Source organism: Pelobates fuscus, chromosome 3 (genome assembly GCF_036172605.1).
Source record: "Pelobates fuscus isolate aPelFus1 chromosome 3, aPelFus1.pri, whole genome shotgun sequence".
Taxonomy (NCBI): Eukaryota; Metazoa; Chordata; class Amphibia; order Anura; family Pelobatidae; genus Pelobates; species Pelobates fuscus.
In genome coordinates, this window is record NC_086319.1 from 348121919 (window position 1) to 348146334 (window position 24416).

The 24416-nt window shown below is 41.9% G+C and overlaps 1 protein-coding gene across 1 annotated transcript in view; it reads left to right on the forward strand.

The window, feature by feature from the left end:
* The window catches only part of LOC134603294 (proprotein convertase subtilisin/kexin type 5-like), a 218336-nt gene that overhangs the window by 109840 nt on the left and 84080 nt on the right, over positions 1-24416 (forward strand). The window contains exons 13-14 of the mRNA XM_063449140.1: positions 1460-1665; positions 10520-10620. Coding sequence (XP_063305210.1) covers positions 1460-1665; positions 10520-10620 — 307 coding nt within the window. The remainder of the gene's footprint in view (positions 1-1459; positions 1666-10519; positions 10621-24416) is intronic.

Genomic DNA, 24416 nt, shown 5'->3' on the forward strand with positions numbered 1-24416 from the left:
CCATATTTCTTGGTCCTTTATTATGGAAGCTGTGCCACCCTTTGGACTTGTTTAGCAGAGTTCCATCTTGGCCTTATGTGACACAACTAGTTTAGGATTCTTTGTTATCAAAATGTTTACGTCTTTGATGTCTTTCCTATATTGGACAGTTATGACTTGTGACCAATATAGCAAGGATAAATATACTTTGTTATAATATATTACATATTTTATAGTCTCCCTGCATGTCATACATGTTAAACTACCTATATTTGTTAACTTCAAAACAGAAGGGGATTGGGCATTTTAAAGCAAATGTCACATTATGGCCTTTATGCTAGTAGACTACATTAATGAATTGACTTCTATTGAGGTAAAATGCCATTCAGTTACAAGTGGTATGTGTTTGTTTGTTTATTTATTTATTTTATTTATAAAATCTCTTACCATATAAGCAGATCTTATCTAGTAGAATCCAGCCCTATATACGCTCACATGGTGCTATCGTTTATTGTTGTGATACAATATAGACTTGCTTATTTGTCATCTAAATGTAATCTGCGATGTTACAAGTAAACATTTTTTTTTAAATCTGTTATAATGGGGAAAAATCTGACCTCACCTTAAAAATACCTCCATGCAGGTGAAACACTCCATAATCAAAATCAAACCATACAATAAAAAAAAAAAAAAAAAATATATATATATATATATATATATATATATATATAAAAGTGTCTACCACCCAATAAAAATCATACACTTACTGGTCCAAAATAACCTCTGGTCCAGGTAAGACAAATAAATACAGTGGATATGTGATTAATTTCGTGGATGAACATATGTAATGGTTCCTGGTGTAGATAGCTGTAATCAATCATATAAATCGCATATAGGGTAATATAGTATAATATATAACACCAATCCCTAGGGCAGGGGTAGGCAACCTTTGGCACTCTTAATGGTATATATGCACTTTACAGAATCTTCTAAGGTGAATCATCTCATTCAATATAAAGCAGATAATGCAACCAATAGTGTAATATGATACATGTTATAAATGTTAAATATGAAAAAATGCACTTACAAGAAGAAAATAAAAACAAGTTAATCACCACATCCCGTGGTCCTCAGTCCTGGTATTTGGTCCTTGGATATTGAACCACCTTAAAAGATGGGAGACATAGAATATAAAACAGATAAAAGTAAAATAAAAACAATAAAAGCCCCAACGCGTTTCGCCATGGTCTTAGATTAATTTAGGGGTATAAACTCCATAGTATATCATGTTTATAAAACTGAAAGGGATATTCCATTTAAGTAGGTGTATGCAGAGAAAAAACAACTTATTCCTATTAATTGTTATAAACCATATCAGTCTCTCAAGGAAAATTTGCGAAGCGTCTTAAGGTTGCTACTTCCTGTTACAAACTCCATTCTTCTTGGTTTCTAAATAGGTGGTTATTGATTTATTTTGCAGCTATTATAAAGCCAACAACCAATGTGAGAAATGTGACTCCGGCTGCCAGCTGTGTGATGGACCAGGGCTGGATGGCTGTCTTGAATGTCCTTCAAATACCCTGCAGGTGGAAGGCACAACACATTGTTTGACTCAGTGTCCAGAGAGATTTTACTTGTACAAGAACCTGTGTAAAAAGTGTCACCCAAGCTGTAAGACGTGCAACGGTAAGCCAGCATGAGCGTATATATGAAAGATGCAATGTAACATTAACACAGCATGGGCATATATCATAAAGATACAATGTAATGATAACACAGCATGGGCATATATCATAAAGATACAATGTAATGATAACACAGCATGGGCATATATCATAAAGATACACTATAAAGATAACACAGCATGAGCATATAAAATAAAGATACAATGTAACTGTATATAAGTGTATATCTTTGTGATCTTTATGGCATATTTTGATTCAGATAGTTAATAGTTGCATAGGCTGAAAAGAGACATGTGTCCATCAAGTTCAGTCTTACCTACATCTTTTTTTTTTCCTGTTGATCCAAAAGAAGGCAACTCCCCTCCCCCCCCCCCCCCCCCCCAGTTTGAAGAACTCCCAATTTTGCAACAAACTAGGACAAAAGTTCATTCTTGACCCCAGAATGGCAGTCAGATTTATCCTTGGATCAAGAACCTTACAGTTAAAAATTACATCATTGAATATTATGTTTTTGCAAGTATACATCTAGTTGCTATTTAAACATCTGTATGGACTCTGATAAAACCACTTCTTCAGGCAGAGAATTTCACATCCTTATTGTTCTTACGGTAAAAAAAACACAAAAAAACGTTCCTTTGCCTTAGACTAAATCTTCTTTCTTCCACCTTGTGTCCTATGTAAAGTCCTGTTTGTTAATAGATTTCCACACAATGGTTTGTATTGGTCCTGGATATATTTGTATACTGTTATCATATCCCCCCTGAGACCACGTTTTTCTAAACTAAAGAGGTTCAAATTTGTTAACCTTTCTTCATAGCTAAAACGTTCCATTCCTTTTATTAATTTTGTAGCCTGCCTCTGCACTTTTTCTAGTGCCATAATATCCTACTTTAGAACAGGTGCAAAACAATTGCACAGCATATTCAAGATGTGGTCTTACAAGCGACTTATAAAAAGGCAAAATGATATTCTCATCCCAAGAATTAATGCTCTTTTTTTATGCATTACAATACCTAGCCAATGCTGATTGACATTGCATATTGTTGCCTAGTCTGTTGTCTATAGCAATTCCCAAATCCTTCTCGTGTGTTGTCATCTCTAATTCACTACCATTTAGGGTGCATTCTTTACCCAAAGTGCATAACTTTTCATTTCTCTACATTCAATTCCATCTGCCATTTGAGTGCTTAGTCCCCCAGTCTATCTAAATCACTCTGCAGCAAAGCAATATACTGCTCACATTATATTACTTTACAGAGTTTTGTATCATATGCAAACACTGACAATAAATGGGAATTGGCGGCACACCCAAAACATGCATATCCAAGCATGGTTACATTTAACAAGGCTACTAAAATCAATTTTTTTTTATCAAATTGTGATATATTAAAAAAACACTTAAAGTGCATATAATAAGGTGCACTGTGCAAGAACAATATTTATCCAGTGAAATGTATGTGCAAATATTTCTATTGTGCAAAATGGTGCAATGACACACATAGGTTAGTAACTATAAACTTACTCCAAAAAAAGTTTTGATTAGAGATAGTGGAATTTGCAAAGGCTGTGAAATGTTTTTTGGGAGTAAGTTTATGGTTACTTACCTATGTGTGTCATTGCACCATTTTGCACAATAGAAATATTTGCATATACATTTCACTGGATAAATATTATTATTATTATTATTATGATGATATTTATATAGCGCTGTCAAATTCCGCAGCGCTTTACAGTGGGTGGACGAACAGACATGTAGTTGTAACAAGACAAGTTGGACACACAGGAACAGAGGGGTTGAGAGCCCTGCTCAATGAGCTTACATGCTAGAGGGAGTGGGGTAAAATGACACAAAAGGTAAGGATAGTATTAGACTAGTGACAGTTGCAGAAGAGGAATCAGTTGGGAGCTATTAACAGTTTAATTGATACGCTTTTATGAAGAAGTGGGTTTTTAACGATTTTTTGAAGGAGTGGAGACTGGGTGAGCATCTAACGGAGGAGGGAAGCGAGTTCCACAGGAACAGTGCAGTCCTCAAGAAATCTTGAAGGCGAGCATCAGAGGTGGGAGTACGGACAGAAGATAGACGTAAGTCTTCAGCAGATCGTAAGGGCCAAGACGGGACATACTTGTATATAAGGGAGGATAGGTAGGTGGGACCAGCATTATGTAGAGATTTGAATGCAAGAACCAGCATTTTAAATTGAGCTCTATATTTTATAGGAAGCCAATGTAGGGACTGACAGAAGGGTGAGGCATGGGAGGTGCGGGCGGACAGGAAGATGAGCCTCGCCGCCGCATTCATTATGGGCTGTAACGGTGCAAGTTGGGAGCATGTAAGACCACTGAGAAGCAGATTACAGTAGTCAAGGCGAGAAAGGACAGTGGAATGGACCAACACCTTAGTCGCATCTGACGTTAAGTAGGGGCGGATGCGCGCAATGTTTTTGAGATGGAAATGACAGGATTTGGCGATAGATTGAACATGAGGCTTGAAGGAGAGGTCAGAGTCAAAGAGAACACCTAGGCAGCGAGCCTGCGTGGTGGAGCTTATGGTAGCACCGTTGACTTGGAGGGAGACAGACACAGGAGTAACAACACTTGAGGGAGGAAAGACCAGAATTTCAGTTTTGGTCAAGTTTAGTTTAAGGAAGTGGGCAGCCATCCAGTTAGAAACAGCAGAGAGGCAGTCAAACACTAGTCAAGAGGGACGGGGAGAGATCAGAAGAGGACAGGTAGATTTACGTGTTATCTGCATAGAAATGATATTGGAAGCCAAAGGAGCTAATGAGTTTACCAAGGGAGGCAGTATAGATGGAGAACAGTAGGGGACCAAGGACTGAACCTTGGGGGACATCAACAGAGAGGAGTTGGGGAGAAGAAGCAGAGCCAGAGAAAGAAACACTGAAAGAGCGCTGGGAGAGGTAGGAGGAGCACCAGGAGAGAGCAATATCTTGTAGACCGATATTGCGGCGGATGAGAAGAAGCTGTTGATGAGCAACAGTGTCAAAAGCCGCAGACAGGTCAAGGAGAATTAGGATAGAGTAGTGACCACAAGATTTTGCAGCGAGTAGATCATTGGATACTTTGGTCAGTGCCGTTTCCACAGAGTTCTTAGCGCGGAAACCAAACTGAAGCGGGTCTAGCAGAGAGTTGGATTCGAGGAAGTCTGTTAATCTCGCATACACAATTCTTTCAAGGATCTTGGATGCAAAAGGCAGTAGCAAGATAGGACGATAGTTGGATGGGGAGTTAGGGTCAAGATTGGGCTTCTTAAGAATTGGGGTTACAGTTGCATGTTTGAAGGGCGATGGAAATATACCAAAGGAGAGAGAGAGATTGAGAATTTTAGTGAGAGTTGGAGAAATAGAAGAAGACAGAGTACGGATGAGATGCGAGGGAATTTGATCTAGGGAGAAGTTGGTGAGACTGGAGCAGAGCAGAAACCTCTTCCAATGTAGCGGGTGCGAATGAACATAGAACAGCAGAGGGAGTGAAGTTAGGGGAAGTATTGTAAGGGGAAGAAGAAAGATAGAGATCTTGTCAGTGAAGTGAGTTGCAAAGTCTGAGGCAGTCAAGTTAGTAGGTGGAGGAGGAACAGCAGGGCGAATATTGTTATTGCACAGTGCACCTTATTATATGCACTTTAAATGTTTTTTTAATATATCACTATTTGCTAAAAAATTTAGATTTTTAGTAGCCTTGTTAAATGTAAAGCTGTATTTTTGTTTGTGTGTGCACTGTACCTTTAACTGTATTTTGTATATGTTTTTGTCTTTACGGCAGCACCACTGCTTGGATATGCATGTTTTGGGTGTGCCCCCAATTCCCATTTATTTTCAGTGTTTGCAGAGGTCACAAAACTCTGTAAAGTAATATAATGTGAGCAGTATATTGCTTTGCTGCAGAGTGATTTAGATAGACTGGGGGACTGAGCACTCAAATGGCAGATGGAATTTAATGTAGAGAAATGCAAAGTTATGCACTTTGGGTAAAGAATGCACAAGACATTTACAAATAAGACATTTTTGCATTTCACTGGATAAATATTGTTCTTGCACAGTGCACCTTATTATATGCACTTTAAGTGGTTTTTATATATCACTATTTTTTTTTTTTAAAATTCTTTATTTTTGGTGCAAAAGATTTTACAGGCAGGCCCGTTGAGCCACGACAGCAGACACAGGCAGGTTAATGCAGATATGGTCGTGACTTCATACAGTTGCACAATTTTTTAAATCATGAAGATAACAGGCTAATAAACATTGCTTATATAATATGACATGCTAGAGTAAGTAAGCATATTAATAGTTAAACGTAAGTTTGAAGTGTTATGCATCTTTTGAGAACACAGCGCAAAATATATATATCACTATTTTTAAAGCAACATCACACCTTTTTTTTGTTTGTGTTTGATTTATGTAATAAGTGGGCTATTACATGCTTTAGGTGCTGCTTTTTCACTTAAATACTTGTTTTATAATTTTGTAGTTATATAATAGCGCCTTTAGTAGCGCCTTTTTACTGGTTATTGTGTTTAGTATCTATCTTGGCAAATAAATATGGGGATTCAGTTCCACCATATGGCCATATTGTGTTATGCCCACTACTATGTCACAGTATCACAATGACGGTGGGTCCAACACCAGGGGCGGACTGAGAACCCTCAGGGCCCCCGGGCAAAATAAATCAAGGGCCCCTTACAGGCCCCACCCATACTCCGCAGCAAGCGCCACCCATGTCCCGCCTCCATGCACCGCCTCCAGCCACACCCTACACAATCTTTAGACACAAGGAACAAAAGTGCAATAATCCCTTCAAGGCCCCAGTAGAGACTACAATGGGCCATGGAGGGGGGTCTTTCTAGCAGAGGCTATCTCAGTGTCCTTTAGAGAGTGTGTTAGAAAGAATCCCCTCCAGGCCCTATTAGAGACTACAATGGAGTCTAATAGGCTTGGAAGGGGGTCTTTCTAACAGAGGCCATCTCAGTGTCCCTGCTGGAAACAGTCGCCTCCAGGCCCCAGTAGAGACTACAATTGAGGGCTAATGGGCCATGGAGGGGGGGAGCATTCTAGCAGAGGCTATCTCAGTGTCCTTTAGAGAGTGTTAGAAAGAATTTCCTCCAGGTCCCATTAGAGACTACAATGGAGTCTAATGGGGCCTGGAGGGGGGTCTCTCCAACACTCTGGTTCCTATTCACAATATAGCAACACAACATAGCTGATACCTAGGCCAAGTTGGCTCCTCTTACCTTAATTACTGTTGCTGACTGGCAGTCTGTGGGCTTGCTGGAAGGCTGTGGGCTTACTGGCTGCGGCTGGCAGGCTGTGGGCTTGCTGGCAGGCTGTGGGCTTGCTGGCTACTGCCGGCAGGCTGTGGGCTTGCTGGCTGCGGCTGGCAGGCAGTGGGCTTGCTGGAAGGCTGTGGGCTTACTGGCTGCGGCTGGCAGGCTGTGGGCTTGCTGGCAGGCTGTGGGCTTGCTGGCTACTGCCGGCAGGCTGTGGGCTTGCTGGCTGCGGCTGGCAGGCTGTGGGCTTGCTGGCTGCGGCTGGCAGGCTGTGGCTTGCTGGCTGGCAGGCTGTGGCTTGCTGGCTGCGGTTGGCAGGCTGTGGGTTTGCTGGCTTTAAGCCTAACTGGTGGCCTGTAGGCTGGCTGGCTGTCTACTGGCCAGCCTGTGGGCTGGCTGGCCTGTGGGTTGGCTGGCTTGCTGGCTACTGGGGCACTCGTAGATTATTTAAAGAAATAATCCATACACAATAACCACTACTACTCTGTGTAGTCGTTATGGTGCCAGGAGGGCCGGGCCCCCCTCCCAGAGTAAGTAGTCAAACCGTTTAAGAACAGTTTGACAACTTACCTGGGGTCTGCTGGGATATGAGGCTGTAGTAGGGTATAGGAGCAGTGGTGCAATGTGTAAGGGGTGCAGTGTGTGTGAAAGGTTCAGTGTGTGTGAGGGGGTGTAGTGTGTGAATGTGTAGGGTGTGTGGGGCAATGTGTGTACGAGGGGGCTGTGTATGTGTGTGGCAATGTTAGTATGGGGGGCTGTGTGTGTATGGGTGGGCAGTGTATGTGTGTGTGTGAGGCAATGTGTGTAAATGTGTATGGTGTGTGTGGGGGCAGTGTGTGTGTATGGGGGGCAGTGTGTGAATGTGTATGGTGTGTGGGGGCAGTGTGTTTATGGGGCTAAAGTTCACTCTCACCACTGCGACCACCAGGAATACCTGGTGGTCACAGTGTTGAGAGTGAACTCTAGCCCGTAGCTCCAGGGCTAGAGTTTTCTCTCGCAAGAGCCGTAACGTTGCCGTGGTAACCGCGGCAACGATCTGTGCTCGCGCAAGAAGGACCCAGAGGAGCTGCAGGCTGAGCTCCTGGGTCCTCTCTTCCTCCCTCCCCTGCCGGCTGCCCGCACGGTGCCTGCGGACAGGGGAGGGGGCAATTGCCCTCCTCTTACTCCCCCCTCCCCCTCTTCTTACCCCCCTCCCCTCTTCTTACCCCTTCTTACTCCCACTCTCTTCTTACCCCCCTTTTTACTCCCCCTCTCCTTACTCCCCCTCCCCCTCTTCTTACTCTCCCCCTCTTCTTACTCCCCCTCCCCCTCTTCTTACTCCCCCCTCTTCTTATCCCCTCCCCCCTCTTCTTACCCCCTCCCCGCTCTTCTTACCCCCTCCCCCCTCTTCTTACTCCCCCTTCCTCTTTTTACTCCCCCCTCCCCTCTTCTTACCCCCTTTACTCCCCCCTCTCTTCTTACTCTCCCCTCTTCTTACCCCCCTCCCCCCTTCTTACTCCCACTCTCTTCTTACCCCCCTTCTTACTCCCCTCTCCTTACTCTCCCCCTCTTCTTACTCCCCCTCCCCCTCTTCTTACTCCCCCCTCTTCTTACCCCCTCCCCGCTCTTCTTACACCCCTCCCCCCTCTTCTTACTCCCCCCTTCCTCTTTTACTCCCCCCTCCCCCTCTTCTTACCCCCTTCTTACTCCCCCCTCCCTTCTTACCCCCTCTCTCTCTTCTTACCCCCCTCCCTCTTCTTACCCCCCTCCCTTCTTACCCCCCTCCCTTCTTACCCCCCTCCCTCTCTCTTTTAACCCCCCTCTCTTTTAACCTCCCCTCCCTCTCTCTTTTAACAACCCCCCTCTCTCTTTTAACAACCCCCCTCTCTCTTTTAACCCCCCTCCCTCTTTTAACCCCCCCTCCCTCTCTCTTTTAACCCCCCTCCCTCTTTTAAACCCCCCTCCTCTCTCTTTTAACCCCCCTCCCTCTCTCTTTTAACCCCCCTCCCTCTCTCTTTTAACCCATCTCTTTTAACAACCCCCTCCCTCTCTCTTTTAACCCCCCCCTCTCTCTTTTAACCCCCCCCTCCCTCTCTCTTTTAACCCCCCCCTCCCTCTCTCTTTTAACCCCCCCTCCCTCTCTCTTTTACCCCCCCCCTCTCTTTTACCCCCCCTCTCTTTTAACTCCCCCCCTCCCTCCCTCTCTCTTTTTACCCCCTCCCCGTAGCGTGGCCGAGCTGCTGTGCGTCCGCGGTGCCGGCCGGATTGATAGGAAGGTGCACACACACTGAGTGTGCACCTTCCTGTCAGTCCGGCCGGGTACAGGAAACAGAAACTCCTGTTCCGCGCGGAACAGGAGTTTCTGTTTCCTGTACCCGGCCGGACTGACAGGAAGGTGCACACTTAGTGTGTGTGCACCTTCCTATCACTCCGGCCGGCACCGCGGACGCAGAGCAGCTCGGCCACGCTACGGGGAGGGGAGGTGAGAAGCTGCAGCCGCCTGAGCGCTCTTAAGAGAGCGCTCAGGCGGCTGCAGCATTTAAAGGGGCGGCCGGGCCCCCTGATGGCGGGCCCCCCTCCCGGCCGGGCCCTCGGACCATGTCCGAAGTGCCCGACCGGTCAGTCCGCCCCTGTCCAACACTAATTTTAACATTAGAGATTTACATGCTAACTGCAATACTTAGCATCTAAATCCCCTATATTAAAATTAGTGTAGGACCCACCGATATTGTGGTACTGTGACATAGTGGTCGGCGTAACACAATATGGCCATATGATGGAACCGAATCCCCATATTTATTTGCTAAGATAGGTGACTTCAGGTAGGCTTGTTAAATGTAAAGCTGTATTTTAGTTTGTGTGCGCGCTGTACCTTTTAACTGTATTCTTTATCTGCAAACACTGAAACATGACTTTCAATGCTTATTTGAAGATAATGTATAAATATGTTAAATAGAAGCAGTCCCAGAACAGAACCCTGAGGGACACCACAAATTATAAAATCTATACTTTGGAAAATGAAATCTTCAGTGAATATATTTAACTATTATACTTGACTGACATTTGCATTCAGGTCTCTGCTTAGCACTTCATTCACAGTGCGCTTAATATGGCTTAGTGCTAGGTTCCGAGAAAGTAATGGTTTTAGCACAATTTTTTGTATTGGCCTATTTGCTGACTTCACTGAGGTTCAGAATGGAATATTACGGGGCTATTGTCACCTATGCATAGTGAATTTAAAGTAAATTTCAAATTCAAGGCCAATATTCACTATCCAACTTAACAAAAAAAAAAAAATCCAGTTCGGATACTTTGATCTTAAATGTAAAAAATCCACTTTGAATTCTGTTTGAATACCAGATAGTTCTCTAGAGAATAATCCTGTTAAAGTGTGAAAGTTTATTTGCAGTTTAACTAGCAGAATTTATAGACCACGTGTTATAAATGGCCATTCTTTCATGTTTTCGTGATAAGTGCACTTGTCAAATCTCTTGAATTATTTGCTCATAAAATCAAAGGGAAAAGTGATGTTAAAAAGTGATGTTATACCATAAAATATTCGTTTTATTGCTTAGTTTTGTGTGTTGTGCAGGTTCATCAGTCCAAGGCTGTCTGACGTGCGACCAAGGAAGTGAATTCAAAGGAGGAATTTGCTATCCACAGTGTGAGGAGCAGCGGTATCCCGATGATAATGTAAGCAACATCTTTTGCATAGTGATGATAACCTATTAATAGACATGCATGGGTCTAAGGATATAGAAAACATACAGTGTATCTGTTAATTTCGTGCCAAAAATATATGTGGAAATTGTCTTTGAATGTTGTTGCTGTGTCTGATCTGAGATGTAATAATGCAGGTATGACATGTTAAAGGTGAACTGTAGGGGGGCGGGGCTTGGAGCCGGAGCTGAATGGACGTCATATCCATTCACTCCCAAGACAGCTGCTAATAATCCACGAGTATCTCCATACCATCGAACCATCCAGCCCTAAAACTTAGATCCGGAACCGGGACTCTCACCTGCATCGTTAGATGCCTTTCTTCCAGAGCCTGAAGACTGGGAGACTGAAACGCAAGTCTTGGGCCTACTTACCATCGGCCTAACGCGACCTGGATTTCCTCCCCAGCGGGGTTCCAGAGCAGGGGTACCCTGACATAACGAGGAGACCTACCTCACCCTGCGACAAGACTCCTGTAAATATGGGGCGGCGTATGCAAAAACTGCAACCAGGCTCCACAGCTGAGCATCCAGACATTGGAGCCATGCTCCAGCGACAGGCACAACCAAAGATGGCCACCATCACCCCACCCGGTGGCCCATCCTCCCACTCAGCCCAGACCAGACCCTCTGCAGGTCCAATTGCCATCACTGGGGGCCCCAGATGACAACTCCCTAGAAACCAAAAGGGACTTACAAAACTGGGTGCAAGATATCCAGAAAATGCTCTCTGCAGACATAGGGATCCTTAAGGCTGACGTGCAAAACATTACAGACCGTTTCAGGGCGACAGAGGAGGATATAATCGACATCCACAACAGTATGTCCAATGTGAAGGTCCATATGCAACAATTACACACATGCAACAAGCACTCTTGCTGCAGATGTCCACCCAGGAAGATCGCGCACGGCGCAGCCACGTTAAAATTTGTGGTATGCCAGATGACATAACGGCGGACGAACTGCCACACTATATAAGAAGACTCCTGGCTACTATTGTGCCCCCGACTGCAGCCCGGAAAATCACACTGGATAGGATATATTGCCTCCCGACTCCACCTAACGCACCCACCGAGGATACCAGAGATGTCATTCTTCGCTGCACCACCTCTCACGACAAGACCCAAATCATGTCAGCACTTCAAGATAAAACACCTCTCACATTTGAGAACTCACACTTACGCTTCTTTCAAGACTTAATTTGAGCCACACTCCAGTGGCGCAAGTCTCTGAGCTACCTTACCAACCAAAGAAAAAACAAAAAGCCAGTTGCCTGAGGCAACCAGCCTGTAAGTGTGCCTGTGGAATCCTGAGAAAGGGGGAAACCCTTACATACGTTTATAGAGAAAAGAACAAAGGAGGAAGATCTAGAGAGAGATAGGAGACTCCTAATCTCTATTCCAGATCGACCACGGTAGGAAACCCCTTCCTAGCTGTAATGCTAAAACTTAACCTTTAATGGAAATGCAATAAAACAATGTGAACACAAATAGAAAAAATAATAATCGTAACAAAGAAAACAAAAATTATAATAAAATATCAAAATAAGGAGAGATTCCTTAATAACTGTGGTAATGGACAATAACAATCGTAGAAAAATCAAATTGTCGTCCTTAGAAACCACCTATAAGTAGAGATCTAAAGTCCAAACTAGTCTCAACCAGGGGGAGGTAGAGGGAGAAAGCCTGAGTTATATTTTGTTTGCCTTCTAAAGCTCTTAAATGTGAAGGTTAGAGGATATAGAAAAAATGTTGCTCACCGGCTAACAAAATTGCACTATAATCAAGTAGTACTGTAAGATACAGACTTGTAACAAAACCATATATCCGTAGGAGCTCCCATACAGTGTACATACAGGAGACCACCCACATAGAGCAGAGGAAGTGAGTCTAGACTCGGCTAACTAAATCGCCAACTACAACTCCTAACTTCCATACAATGTGCATACAGGAGACCACCCACATAGAGCAGAGGAAGTGTAAACTCGGCTAACTGAATCGCCAACAAGAACTCTTAACTCAAGTAACCCCTCGTAGTAAACCTCCACACTTAATTTTCTAGACTGCACCTTCAGTGTCTCTAAAGACTTGGAAATTGATACTACCCTCTATAGGAAGCCCACCTCAGCAAATACCATGTTAAGGTGGGATAGCCACCGCCTGACCCCCCTCAAAAACGGGATTCCAGTTGGACAATACCTCCGCCTAAGGAGAAATTGCTCAACTGTGGATGAATTCATTAATCAAGCAAAACTCCTCAGAACGAGATTCAAAGAGAGGGGTTACCCTAATCGATGCCTCAAGAGGGCATATCAAAGGGCACTATTGAGTAACAGGGAGGACCTTTTAAAAGACAAGGCAGCACCATCTAAACAGGAACCTATTCGTTGCATAGCAACGTTTGACTCGGGATGGGACCAATCAAAACGGATACTGGGCAAGTTCTGGCCACTGATCTCTCAAGATCCCCAACTTAAGGGACCTGTGACTCCATTTGTTTCTCTTACTGCACGAAGAGGGAAAAATTTAAAAGATGTCCTGGTTTCCAGCCACCTGTCCTCTAGATGTGCCACCACTAATTGGCTTTCAGTGCAGGGTACCTACCAATGTGGCAAATGTGTAGCCTGCCAATATATGATGAAAAATTCAAAATTGCTTCCAAATCTGATTGACAATTCTGCATGTCAAGTGAAACACTTCTTCAAATGCAACACGAAAGGCATCATATACCTACTGACTTGTGTATGTGGACTTAGATATGTGGGGAAAACTATACGCCCCTTTAAGAGGCGCGTTATGGAACACATACACTCAGTCAGAAATATCTTTGTAAATACTTTTGTTATATTCTGAATAACTTGGATTACAAATGTCTGTCCCTTTAAGAGTTGGGAGTCTTGGATGCTGTCCCCTTTAAGATATGCGAGGCTTGGATGCTGTCACTTTTAAGACAAACTATTATTAGACCCATTTAAATATGTTTCATCCTGAATAATTATTATCACTATTTTTCTACTATTATGGTATCAGATCAATATGACAGTCTTATTTTTACTGCATCCCTATGAATCATAAGGATTTGTTCATCCTTACTTTATTTATTCTCTATTTACATACACTAGGGGTCTTTTTTGTCATTTCAAAGTGAGCGTTTAGGTGATGGGACACCATAAACGCATTTGCATATCCTGTCAATCAGCCAATGACGTACTCGGAATGGGCGGTACTGATTTGAACGCCGGGTTTCGTCGCGAACGGGTCCGCCACTCCCTCCTCATGTTGCCGGCTCATCAGATATAAAAGAGCCGGCAGGAGGACAGAACAACGCTTTTACCTCTGACGAAGGCGCATTTAGAAGCACTGAAACGCGCGTTAGGTAGTTCAGTCAGGAGAGTTTCCAGATCTTGAGACTTTAGTCTAGCTAGATTGTATGTTCTAATTCTGAGATTTTGGAGGTTTACTACAAGGGGTTACTTGAGTTAGGAGTTCTTGTTGGCGATTCAGTTAGCCGAGTTTACACTTCCTCTGCTCTATGTGGGTGGTCTCCTGTATGCACATTGTATGGAAGTTAGGAGTTGTAGTTGGCGATTTAGTTAGCCGAGTCTAGACTCACTTCCTCTGCTCTATGTGGGTGGTCTCCTGTATGTACACTGTATGGGAGCTCCTACGGATATATGGTTTTGTTACAAGTCTGTATCTTACAGTACTACTTGATTATAGTGCAATTTTGTTAGCCGGTGAGCAACATTTTTTCTATATCCTCTAACCTTCCCATTTAAGAGCTTTAGAAGGCAAACGAAATATAACTCTGGCTTTCTCCCTGGTTGAGACTAGTTTGGACTTTAGATCTCTACTTATAGGTGGTTTCTAAGGACGACAATTTGATTTTTCTACGATTGTTATTGTCCATTACCACAGTTATTAAGGAATCTCTCCTTATTTTGATATTTTATTATAATTTTTGTTTTCTTTGTTACGATTATTATTTTTTCTATTTGTGTTCACATTGTTTTATTGCATTTCCATTAAAGGTTAAGTTTTAGCATTACAGCTAGGAAGGGGTTTCCTACCATGGTCGATCTGGAATAGAGATTAGGAGTCTCCTATCTCTCTCTAGATCTTCCTCCTTTGTTCTTTTACCTTACCAACCAGCTACGCGCCACAGGGATACCATACCATTGGGGACTGCCAAGATTCCTCACAGTGACCCATGCCGGAAAAGTACACAAGTTTACGGCTGGGGCAGAAGTATCTGCTCGGATGATCAAACTGGGACTCAAACCTACATCCACAGAGATACCGCAACAGACCACCTCCTGGAACCCAGCCACCTCAGTGCCCTTTTGTCCCACGGGCAACAGCATCTCTGGGCCCAGCTACATGACTGGACTCAAAGTCGACCAGTGCCCTTTGTCCCACGGGCAACAGCCTCTCTGGGCCCTGCTACATGTCTGGACTTAAAGTCGACCAAACCTCTGACAGCAACGTGGGCTGTTGCTCAGTTTATACACGCTCATGGTTATGTGTTGTTATTTTCTTTTAATCATTCGTTGTCTCATGTTCACACTATAGGAGGCCGGGATAGATACCAGGCCCTCGGAGGTAGCAATACTGATTGTCTCGGTCAGACCTCACCGAACTCATGGAGCAAACTTGTAAGCACACCAAGCAGCTGAACACATAAATAAATAAGTAAATAGATATTTCGACAACCCCCCTTCCCCCTCGGTTCCCCCCTTGGTTAGGGGTAACTAAAACCCACACAAATGTCCTAGGTACCGCACAAAAATGTGCCAACAATCTTGGGAATCCATAAACAGGTACATTTGGGTCCAATCACATAAGAAAGACCATACAAAATACCTAAATTCCTGCTTAGAGCTTCAGGGACACGCAGCAAGCAGCTCCTGGACACACACAGTCAAAGGGACTCACCTCACACCCTGATCACAAGCATCAATCACCACGACACCTAAAGCACTCACCCTGAAATACACAGCAATGTATTACCATAAGGGGACACAACAATGCCTACGTATAAGACAGGTCACTCCCAACAATATGTGTCTCTTATCAAGTTGTTAATTTACCTTGTTCAATTATTGTTAAGCATGCAATGGCGTAATGTGGAATGTACCTCACGACTGTCTAACTCTATGTCTAAATATCAATACCACATGCACTATGATAGTCTTGTAGCTTACTCTCATAAAAAGAGTGAAAGTATGTCCGATATTACGCTGTTACAATTGTATATGTCTCATGTACCGTATGTATCTAAGATCATTCTGTTAATTCTTATGCCTCAAAAAAAAAAAAGTGAACTGTAACCCCATTATTTTTCATCTATTGTTATAACGTCCGTTCTTTACACCTGTCAGTCAGTCAGTTTATAGACAGAACACAGAAGTTAAGAAGTGATTCTATTTCTCTGCATTTGCAATGTTTGTCCTGGCTGTAAATGGACTGAAATGTATTGTGATAAAATCTGCCAAATCTGTATTAAATGACAACTAAAAGCACCCAGATCACTTAATTTTAACCTTGCAATGTAATAACGTTGTTTGTAGAATCTCACCCGTTTGTTAATAATACAATATAAAAAGTTTTTCACCCAAATTTAGGGATAACATTTAGTGATTCACTCTATAGGAACTGGGATTACAGGTGTTTAGCAAATACAATGGGGCCTCGGTTTACAAATGTAATGCGTTCTCCGGGACGTTTCTTATTGCGAAAAATTTGTAAACCGAAACGCGGTTTCCCATAGGAATGCATTGAAAACCAATTAATCCGTTCTGGAAGTAAAAAAAAAAAGTCAAAATGAGCTGGCATGGAAACCAACCCACAATGCAGAACACAAAAAAAAAGACATGCAAACGACGAAGCTCAGCTCCCTACCTTTCCACCGCTTGAGAAATGCACCAAAAAGTTCCAAAACAACTGCAAACTATTTCCAGAATGGCTCCAAAACTCAATGCAAAAGCTGCTCCAACACCTCCACACTCAACGCCACAGGCTCCAGCATGCAGGGGGCCCTGCTATAAACCTCCCAGGTGCAATGCATCCTGGGGAAACTTGCTTTGTATTGCGAAAAAAATGTTTAAACCGAGGCATTATTTTCAATGGATTTTCATTTGTAAACCGAAAATTATGTTAACTGAGTCGTTTGTAAACCGAGGTCGCACTGTATGTGCAAAGTTCCTGCCAATATTTATTACCAACTGCTTGTCATGAGATGAATTATGAACAGCTGGGCTTTCAAAAGGTTATATGCTGGTGTTTGAATGGTGTAATATCTTATAAGTATTCTGGATCAGTTATTATTGTAATATGACCACTAGATGGCACACTATATTCATTAATACATGACAACAAGCTTGTTACGTTGAATCGTCTTTTTCAATTTCATGTTAAATGTATATGTATCTAGAATTGGTTTGTGTTTGTTATCCACTAGGGATGTGCATGGGAAAATAATTTGGTTCAGCACTTACGAAATGTGTGACTTCGGCACTTTGGTTTAGTTCGGCACTTCCGAAATTCGGGACTTCAGCAATTCAGCACTTCAGCAATTCGGGAATTCTGGACTTCAGCAATACCCTAGCCCTACCCCTAACCCTACTCCTCACCCTACCCCTAACCCTATGCCTAACCCAACCCCCTAGGGTTAGATTCCTTTCATCATTCCCTTAATTTTCCCTCCCTCTCCTGTTTTGCCACATTTCAGAAATCCAAAGCACTTCGGCACTTCCGAAATTCGGCACTTCGATTCTGTTCGGCACTTTCGAAATTCAGCACTCCGGAAATTCGGCAATTCGGACATTCGGAACAAAACAAATTGCATATGTCTATTGTCCACTATGCACACACAATATATCTAATGCAGAAAAACAATATATATATATATATATATATATATATATATATATATATATATATATATATATATATATATATATATATATAGAAGGCTTGGCCTGGAATTGTGGGAGGTACAACTTGCCCTATATAACGCACTACAATCCAGCTACCTGTCAGCGACGAACCCGGAAGTACTTCGTTCTACTTCCGGTTCACGTAATCCAGATGCGGCGGCAAGCGAGATAGGGTCAGCATATCGAGTTTGGGATGGTAAACAGAAGCCTAACCGCTGTACAAGGCTGTCCCATGGGTAAAACAGTGAATTACTGCATGGGCGCATCCAACGCCACGAGTAGCATTAGTTAGGGAACCCCTTCGTCCCTCAGGCTCCCCGGCAAAATGCTAGGCTCAAAGGGACCCCCCACGTACTCACAGGGGGCACGGCACATAAAGGGTGCATACTTGCTTCCATGCCACGTACCGGCTTCGTTTTTCCGTTCAGACGCTGCAATACATTACCTCCCTATACCTACGTGCGCTCCTTGTTCGAGGTAACATCTTCCTAGACGGGGCTGCTTTCGGTAAAACCAAAAGTTATCTCTGAGAACAATGTTTTTATTTATACAGGAATGTGAATGTAAAAATCAACCATTTTATTGAGAAATGTGTTTTAAATGCTGTGTGAATTATTTGCCTTTTTGGTATGTTCAAACACTGTAGACTGTGTTATAACTAAGTGTAACCAGATAAAGATCATATTGCAAAGCATGACAACTTAATCCAATCAGGGTTTAAGGTATACAGTAGTGCAGTGATATGTCTTATGGTGAATAGAATGGTGTAGTCAACCATCTACACAATGATATATAGATTTTGAAACTATTTTCTTTCATAGCTTTTCCCGGCATATAGGCTGGTTTTATCTGTCAGAATCTCATTTACTCAGTATGTGGGGCTAAATATCGCCACCTTGTGGCTATGGTCAATATATAGTGGTTTATTCATTTAAATGTTGTATAACTTTCATTGCACCTTTTCAAATTGTACACTGTATCAAAAATGAATTTAATTATCAGATGGGCTATAAACTGACCATCATTTTAACCTGCTCCTCTTTTCACTCGCACGCCAGTATTAGACACGTCACTATTAAAATTCTGTAGTTTAATCTATTAATTGTTATATAGCTTATATTAGGTTCAACTCTGTCTTATCTTTTGTTTCCTGCCTGCTCGATCTCGCAAGTAATGCGGTTTACTTGCGGTCACGTGTTCCTGACGTCATTTTCCCATCCGCCGGCAGTGCATTGTGTTTTCATTTCAGGGTTAATACAGAGTGAGAAATTCCCTACACAAGGTACTGCTGGTGTCGGGTGCCTAGCGGCTCCACCGTAGGTTGACAGTCGGGTGCTTCAAACACGCCATGGGTTCCATTAACTGGGGAACCTTACGACTTTCCGGGGTCCCCAGCAACGTGTTACAAGCATATTAGCCCCCCACGTACTCACAGGGTACGCAGCGTGTAAAGGTTCCTCTTTCATAATTGCCACCTACCGGCCTCGTTTAGCCGATCATACGTTTCTTTAGATTAACCCCTCTACTTACGTGCGGGCCGTTTCGTGGACATCTCCCTATTTCGTGCTGCATTCAGCAAATTCATTCATAGCAATGCTATTCCCCTCATTTAGGCTTGGTTCCGCTTTTCGTATACCAGATAGATTGTTTTGGCTAATATTGCCACCTTGCGGTTTTACAATATTGTTGGTAACTTCATCTAAATGTATGGCAAACGTGCGTTTGTTAGCAAATATACCTTCATTGCTCTGTTCGTTACTTTCATATGGTTAAAGCTTAATTACGTGCTTTTACTTTGCGTGCTTTTACTTTGATTATTAGTATGTTATACAGGTTATTACTTTTAAATTCCTTTGATTATTACTCCTTTACATGACAGCCGTTGGTGAGTAAACACATTCAGGCACCTTCGTTACGCTCTGTATACATTAAAAGTTAAGTCTCATGGTATTTATACGGTTCTGGGTAAATTTAGTTTTTTTTTATGGTATGGCAATTATTTGCAACTGTATCCCCCTGACAAATTTAGTTATGGTAATGAAAGCATGCACACACGCTCTCCATGCTCTTATGTACAGTTATACAGCAGCAGCTGTCTGCTTTTGATATTATCTTATAGTATATAATTGTCAAAGATTCTTCATTTGGCCGTCAATAAGGTTTTGTACTATTGTCATCTACTGTGTTTTTTCTTAGTACAGTTATATGTATACGCCCTTTTAATATACACTAATCTGCCTGGGGAGTATGACTAAACAGCCAGCAATTGTACGGCTACACCATTAGTTATACTCTGTCATTCGCACGTTTCCCTGTACTTATCGTCATTCACATCTTCGCCTAAACTTTCATTCAATGCTATGACACTCACGTTAATCGGTCGTTATGTACCACTGCAAATCCGTGTGGCCTGGCTTTCGGTTAACTGTCGTCAGCACAGTACCATTTGTGAATGTTTAGTTGTCCGTTTGCCTAAATTTCTATGCTTAATATTCCTATACATATTAGTCTTTCTTTAACCCCTTAAGGACCAAACTTCTGGAATAAAAGGGAATCATGACATGTCACACATGTCATGTGTCCTTAAGGGGTTAAAATCAGCCTTTCCATTGTATTTATGTCTAAATAAAAAAACCAACAGCAATATCCTAATCAGGATGTTTTAGGGCAATTAAGGTCATACATTCACGGTGTATTATTTTCTTAAACCGTAGCTAAGGTGTTTTTGGTATATGTAAGCATGTTAAATAAGATTATTTTAAACCCACTTCTGTCTCCTGCATCTCATGTTCCTAATTACACTAGGCTGTATTTAAATTAGATGTCAATTTAAGTTAATTTATCTTCCCTCTGGTTAAACTTCAATAGAGGTCTCAGTTTATTTATTATACTACATTATGCGCTCAGTTATAGTTGGCTTCTTCTAAACGCCGTAATGATTAGGGTGCCAATTAAGCTTGACGTATTCCCAGTTTTAGCATTTGCCGGGCAGCCAGTCTATCGTTGGCCTTTATAGTTGTTGTTGTTATACATTTTCATGAACATTTCTGATTAAGCACTAATGGGGTTACCCCAGCGCACATTACTAGTTACAGGGAGTACCGGCAGTTACATTCTTTCAACGTCTAGTGTCCGTCCACTTAAAGTCATATAGTTAACCATTTGTATGCTTACAGCAGCCGGTAATGGAGACACTCTCATACAATCTTTTTCGTTTATTTTATGCAAACTGTTGTTTTTTTTCAAATGAACCTTCATCGTTATGTTTCTTGTGGTATCATATATCAAGTAGTACCACGCTGGTTTTTCGCTCTGTCATAGCAGTAGTAGTTTATTCCGTTTAAACAGCGCTGATATAATCCTTCATTATTATGTTCTTTTCCTGTACCTTTGTCCTTATACATACACAAATTTAACGTGTACAATGACAGGGTCATTAATTTCCAATAGTATTTTTCCTTAAAGCAATTGTGTGTTTTTGAGTATATAAGCATGTTAAACTATGGTTAATATCATGCTCAGCTTCTGTCTGGGGCATTACTTATTGCTAACTAAGCTACGCTATACAATTAAGATGACAATTAATTATGTTTTATTTTCTCCTGTTATAAGATATTCCTTCCTTCTTGGTTAAAACGCAAATGCAGCAGTTAAAGAGTTCTAGTGATCTTCAAGTCAATTCTTCTTAACATTAGTCTACATATACGGGTCGTGTAGGTTCATTTTCAACTACAGTATACGTTGCTCAGGACAATCAGCAGGTGCGGTAACTAATAAAACCAGGTGGGATCAGAAGTAAGTGTAAACTCTCGCCAAATTAGGTATGGTCCCGTAGGCCTCTCCGCCTATTAGTCAAAGTGGTCCCGCAAGGCATACAATCAGCCCTTCCGTTCAGAGGTTCATGCCCAATCGTCCCAACGCATAGTTATAGCCTTGCATCAAATCATAGTTAGGGCCTCACCCGTCACGGCCAATCGATATTACATTCTGTTACGGTCACTGAGAGGCCAACACCCCGCCACCCACCTCAGTGGCACAAAGGCCCCACGAGCCAAAGCATGTCTAATGCTTCTATACTAGGATATATTCTGTCAGTTACTAGCACCCCTCTCAGGTCAGGCTCGGAAAGAATACAATACAAACACCATTTGGGGTCAGTTACACACAGAACTGTTTCTAGCACATTTTTTCGGGTCTAAAAAACCCAAAATAACGCTGCTGATACTATTTCACGCTTAAATTTGCAGGAATTTTTCAAGTATCACCCAACAGCAAACCCGCAACCCAGGGCATCACCAAGCTTCCCAGAACTAATTATTATATAAGTTCTCTCTTACGGCATAATAGATTTCTCGCTCAGGCAGGCCTGTCAACTAACACGAGGAAAGCCTACTCTAGAGCTTACAATTTTTTTTAAAGATTTTGTTCGTGATTAGCACATAATAAATGTTTTTCTGTTGAAACGGTTGTTACATTCACATCTTTTGCCATATTTCCCTTAAATTAGCATGCAACACTATCAAACTCTACTTAACAGGCATACAACACTACATGTTAACCAGCCATCCCAACAAAACTCCATTTCCAACGTCTTACACAGTTAAAAGCATATTAAGAGGTGTTCACAGATTATCAGCACACAATCCCATCAAAAGACTTCCCATAGACAGTAAACTATTTAAAAGTATCTCCGATATTCTCGACACCCCCCCCTTTTGAACACACCACAAACCTTATTATAAAATCAGCAGCTTACTTGGCTTTCTACGGGTTTTGAGACCTAAATATTTCTGGAAAAGCAACCGATTCTAAGCTTTGCCTCCAAAAGAAACACCTACACAAAGAACAAGACCACTATATCTTATCCATTTCCCATACCAAAACAAGCCAAACAGGTCCTCCGGTAGAAATTAAATACTATCCTACCTTTACCAAATGGTGTCCTGTACCACTTTTAGATAGACTAGTGATGTCCCAATTCACTTCCAACCAGCCAGTCCACGGTTGGCCATTCAAGGGAAGCCCCTAACAACCAAACAATTTATGTATTACATTTCGTACTCTATTACTCAGGCTTGGACATAACCCACACGCATTCATGGGTCATTCCTTTCGCATTGGTGCAGCTTCAACTGCCTCAGGTAACCACGTACCGACACACATCATTAAAAACATGGGAAGATGGAAATAACCTGCATACAATAGGTACATTCCTAAACCTAAAAAATGAAATAAGAATGGCTTTCCATAATATGTCTAAATAATGTTTGTATTTAAATAAACTTATATGAATTATCAGAAATCGCTTCTAATCATTTTTGCCCTGTTTTACAGGCCTAACCTCACGTCAGTTTCGGCACACCTCAACTGACTTGCTATTACTAATACTGCTTCTTTTATTATCATAGCCTAACGTCCTCGTAATGTGCCGTACACAAATAGAAGGCTTGGCCTGGAATTGTGGGAGGTACAACTTGCCCTATATAACGCACTACAATCCAGCTACCTGTCAGCGACGAACCCTGAAGTACCCCTCCCACCGCACCCTCAATGTATTATTTCTCCTAGGTGGGCCCTCTTTTACAGGCCTAACCTCGCGTCAGTTACGGCACACCTCAACTGACTTGCTATTACTAATACTGCTTCTTTTATTATCACAGCCTAACGTCCTCGTAATGTGCCGTACACAAATATATATATATCTCAATGCACCACATTCATGGTCACTTACTATAGTGGAAATGTAAAATGAATTCCATGTGAAATTCAAATTTATGTTCAAAGTAGCTAGACTGAAAGAAACATAGGTGACTTTTTCCAATTAAACTTTTTTTGCTCTTAAAGTTAAAATTCACTTTGACATCTCTTTAATGAATAAACGTGCTTGAAATTTAACAGAGGTAAAAATAGTATTAAAAAATTAAGAGCAGCTGTAAAAGGCATCACTCCTGCACATAAATAAATATTTATTGTATACCACTTTCCCCCCTTCTTTATGAGGGTGTGACTTAATCTAAATGTTTAACCTTGATGAAAAAATTAACACCTATGAGAATGGAATTTAATATGTTAACAAAATACTGGTAATAAATTAAACTGTTGTGCTGGCTTGTAGGGCTGCAGCTTGTTATTATTGTTATTTTATTATTTATATTTGTATAGACATGTTTATTCAGTAAACAAATAGAGATAAGGAATGGTTGAAGCAATAACACATATTTTACCAAAATAGCCAAACAAGAAAAACCGTACAAGATAATTTTCCATGTCTGCTATTTCTGGGTAAAATTCTAAATTCCACTTTGGCACTTTTGAACTTTGGCACTTCGGAAATTCGGTAATTACGGGACCTCGGCACTTTGGCAATTCAACAATTCGGAAATTCGGAAGTACCCGAATGCCCGAATTGCCCGAAATTCGTCCGAATTCATATTCGGACCGAAACGAATTGCACATGTCTACTTCATATATGGTGCTGAAATGGGTGATAATTTGTGTCTCAAAGGTCTACCATTCATGAGTTTTTTTTTTAATTTGACAATTTTTATTGTTTTGTCATTCTGCAAAAAACGTGGGGGGTACAAAAGAGAGAAGTGGGGGATGGGTGGGGTGTAACAATTAGGCTTGATACATACATACTTCAACAGTTTTTGTGGTATCTAAGACATGTTAATCTGCGTCAAATTGCATAATACAGAACGTGCAGCTAAGCGCCAGGCAGACTGAGATAGATTTAAATCGAGTTTAAAGGCACTACAGTACCGCAGTACTTTGTTGTGTGGATCGTTGTGCTGGCTTGGTACTGCATTTATGAGAGTTTTTAAAATCCCTTT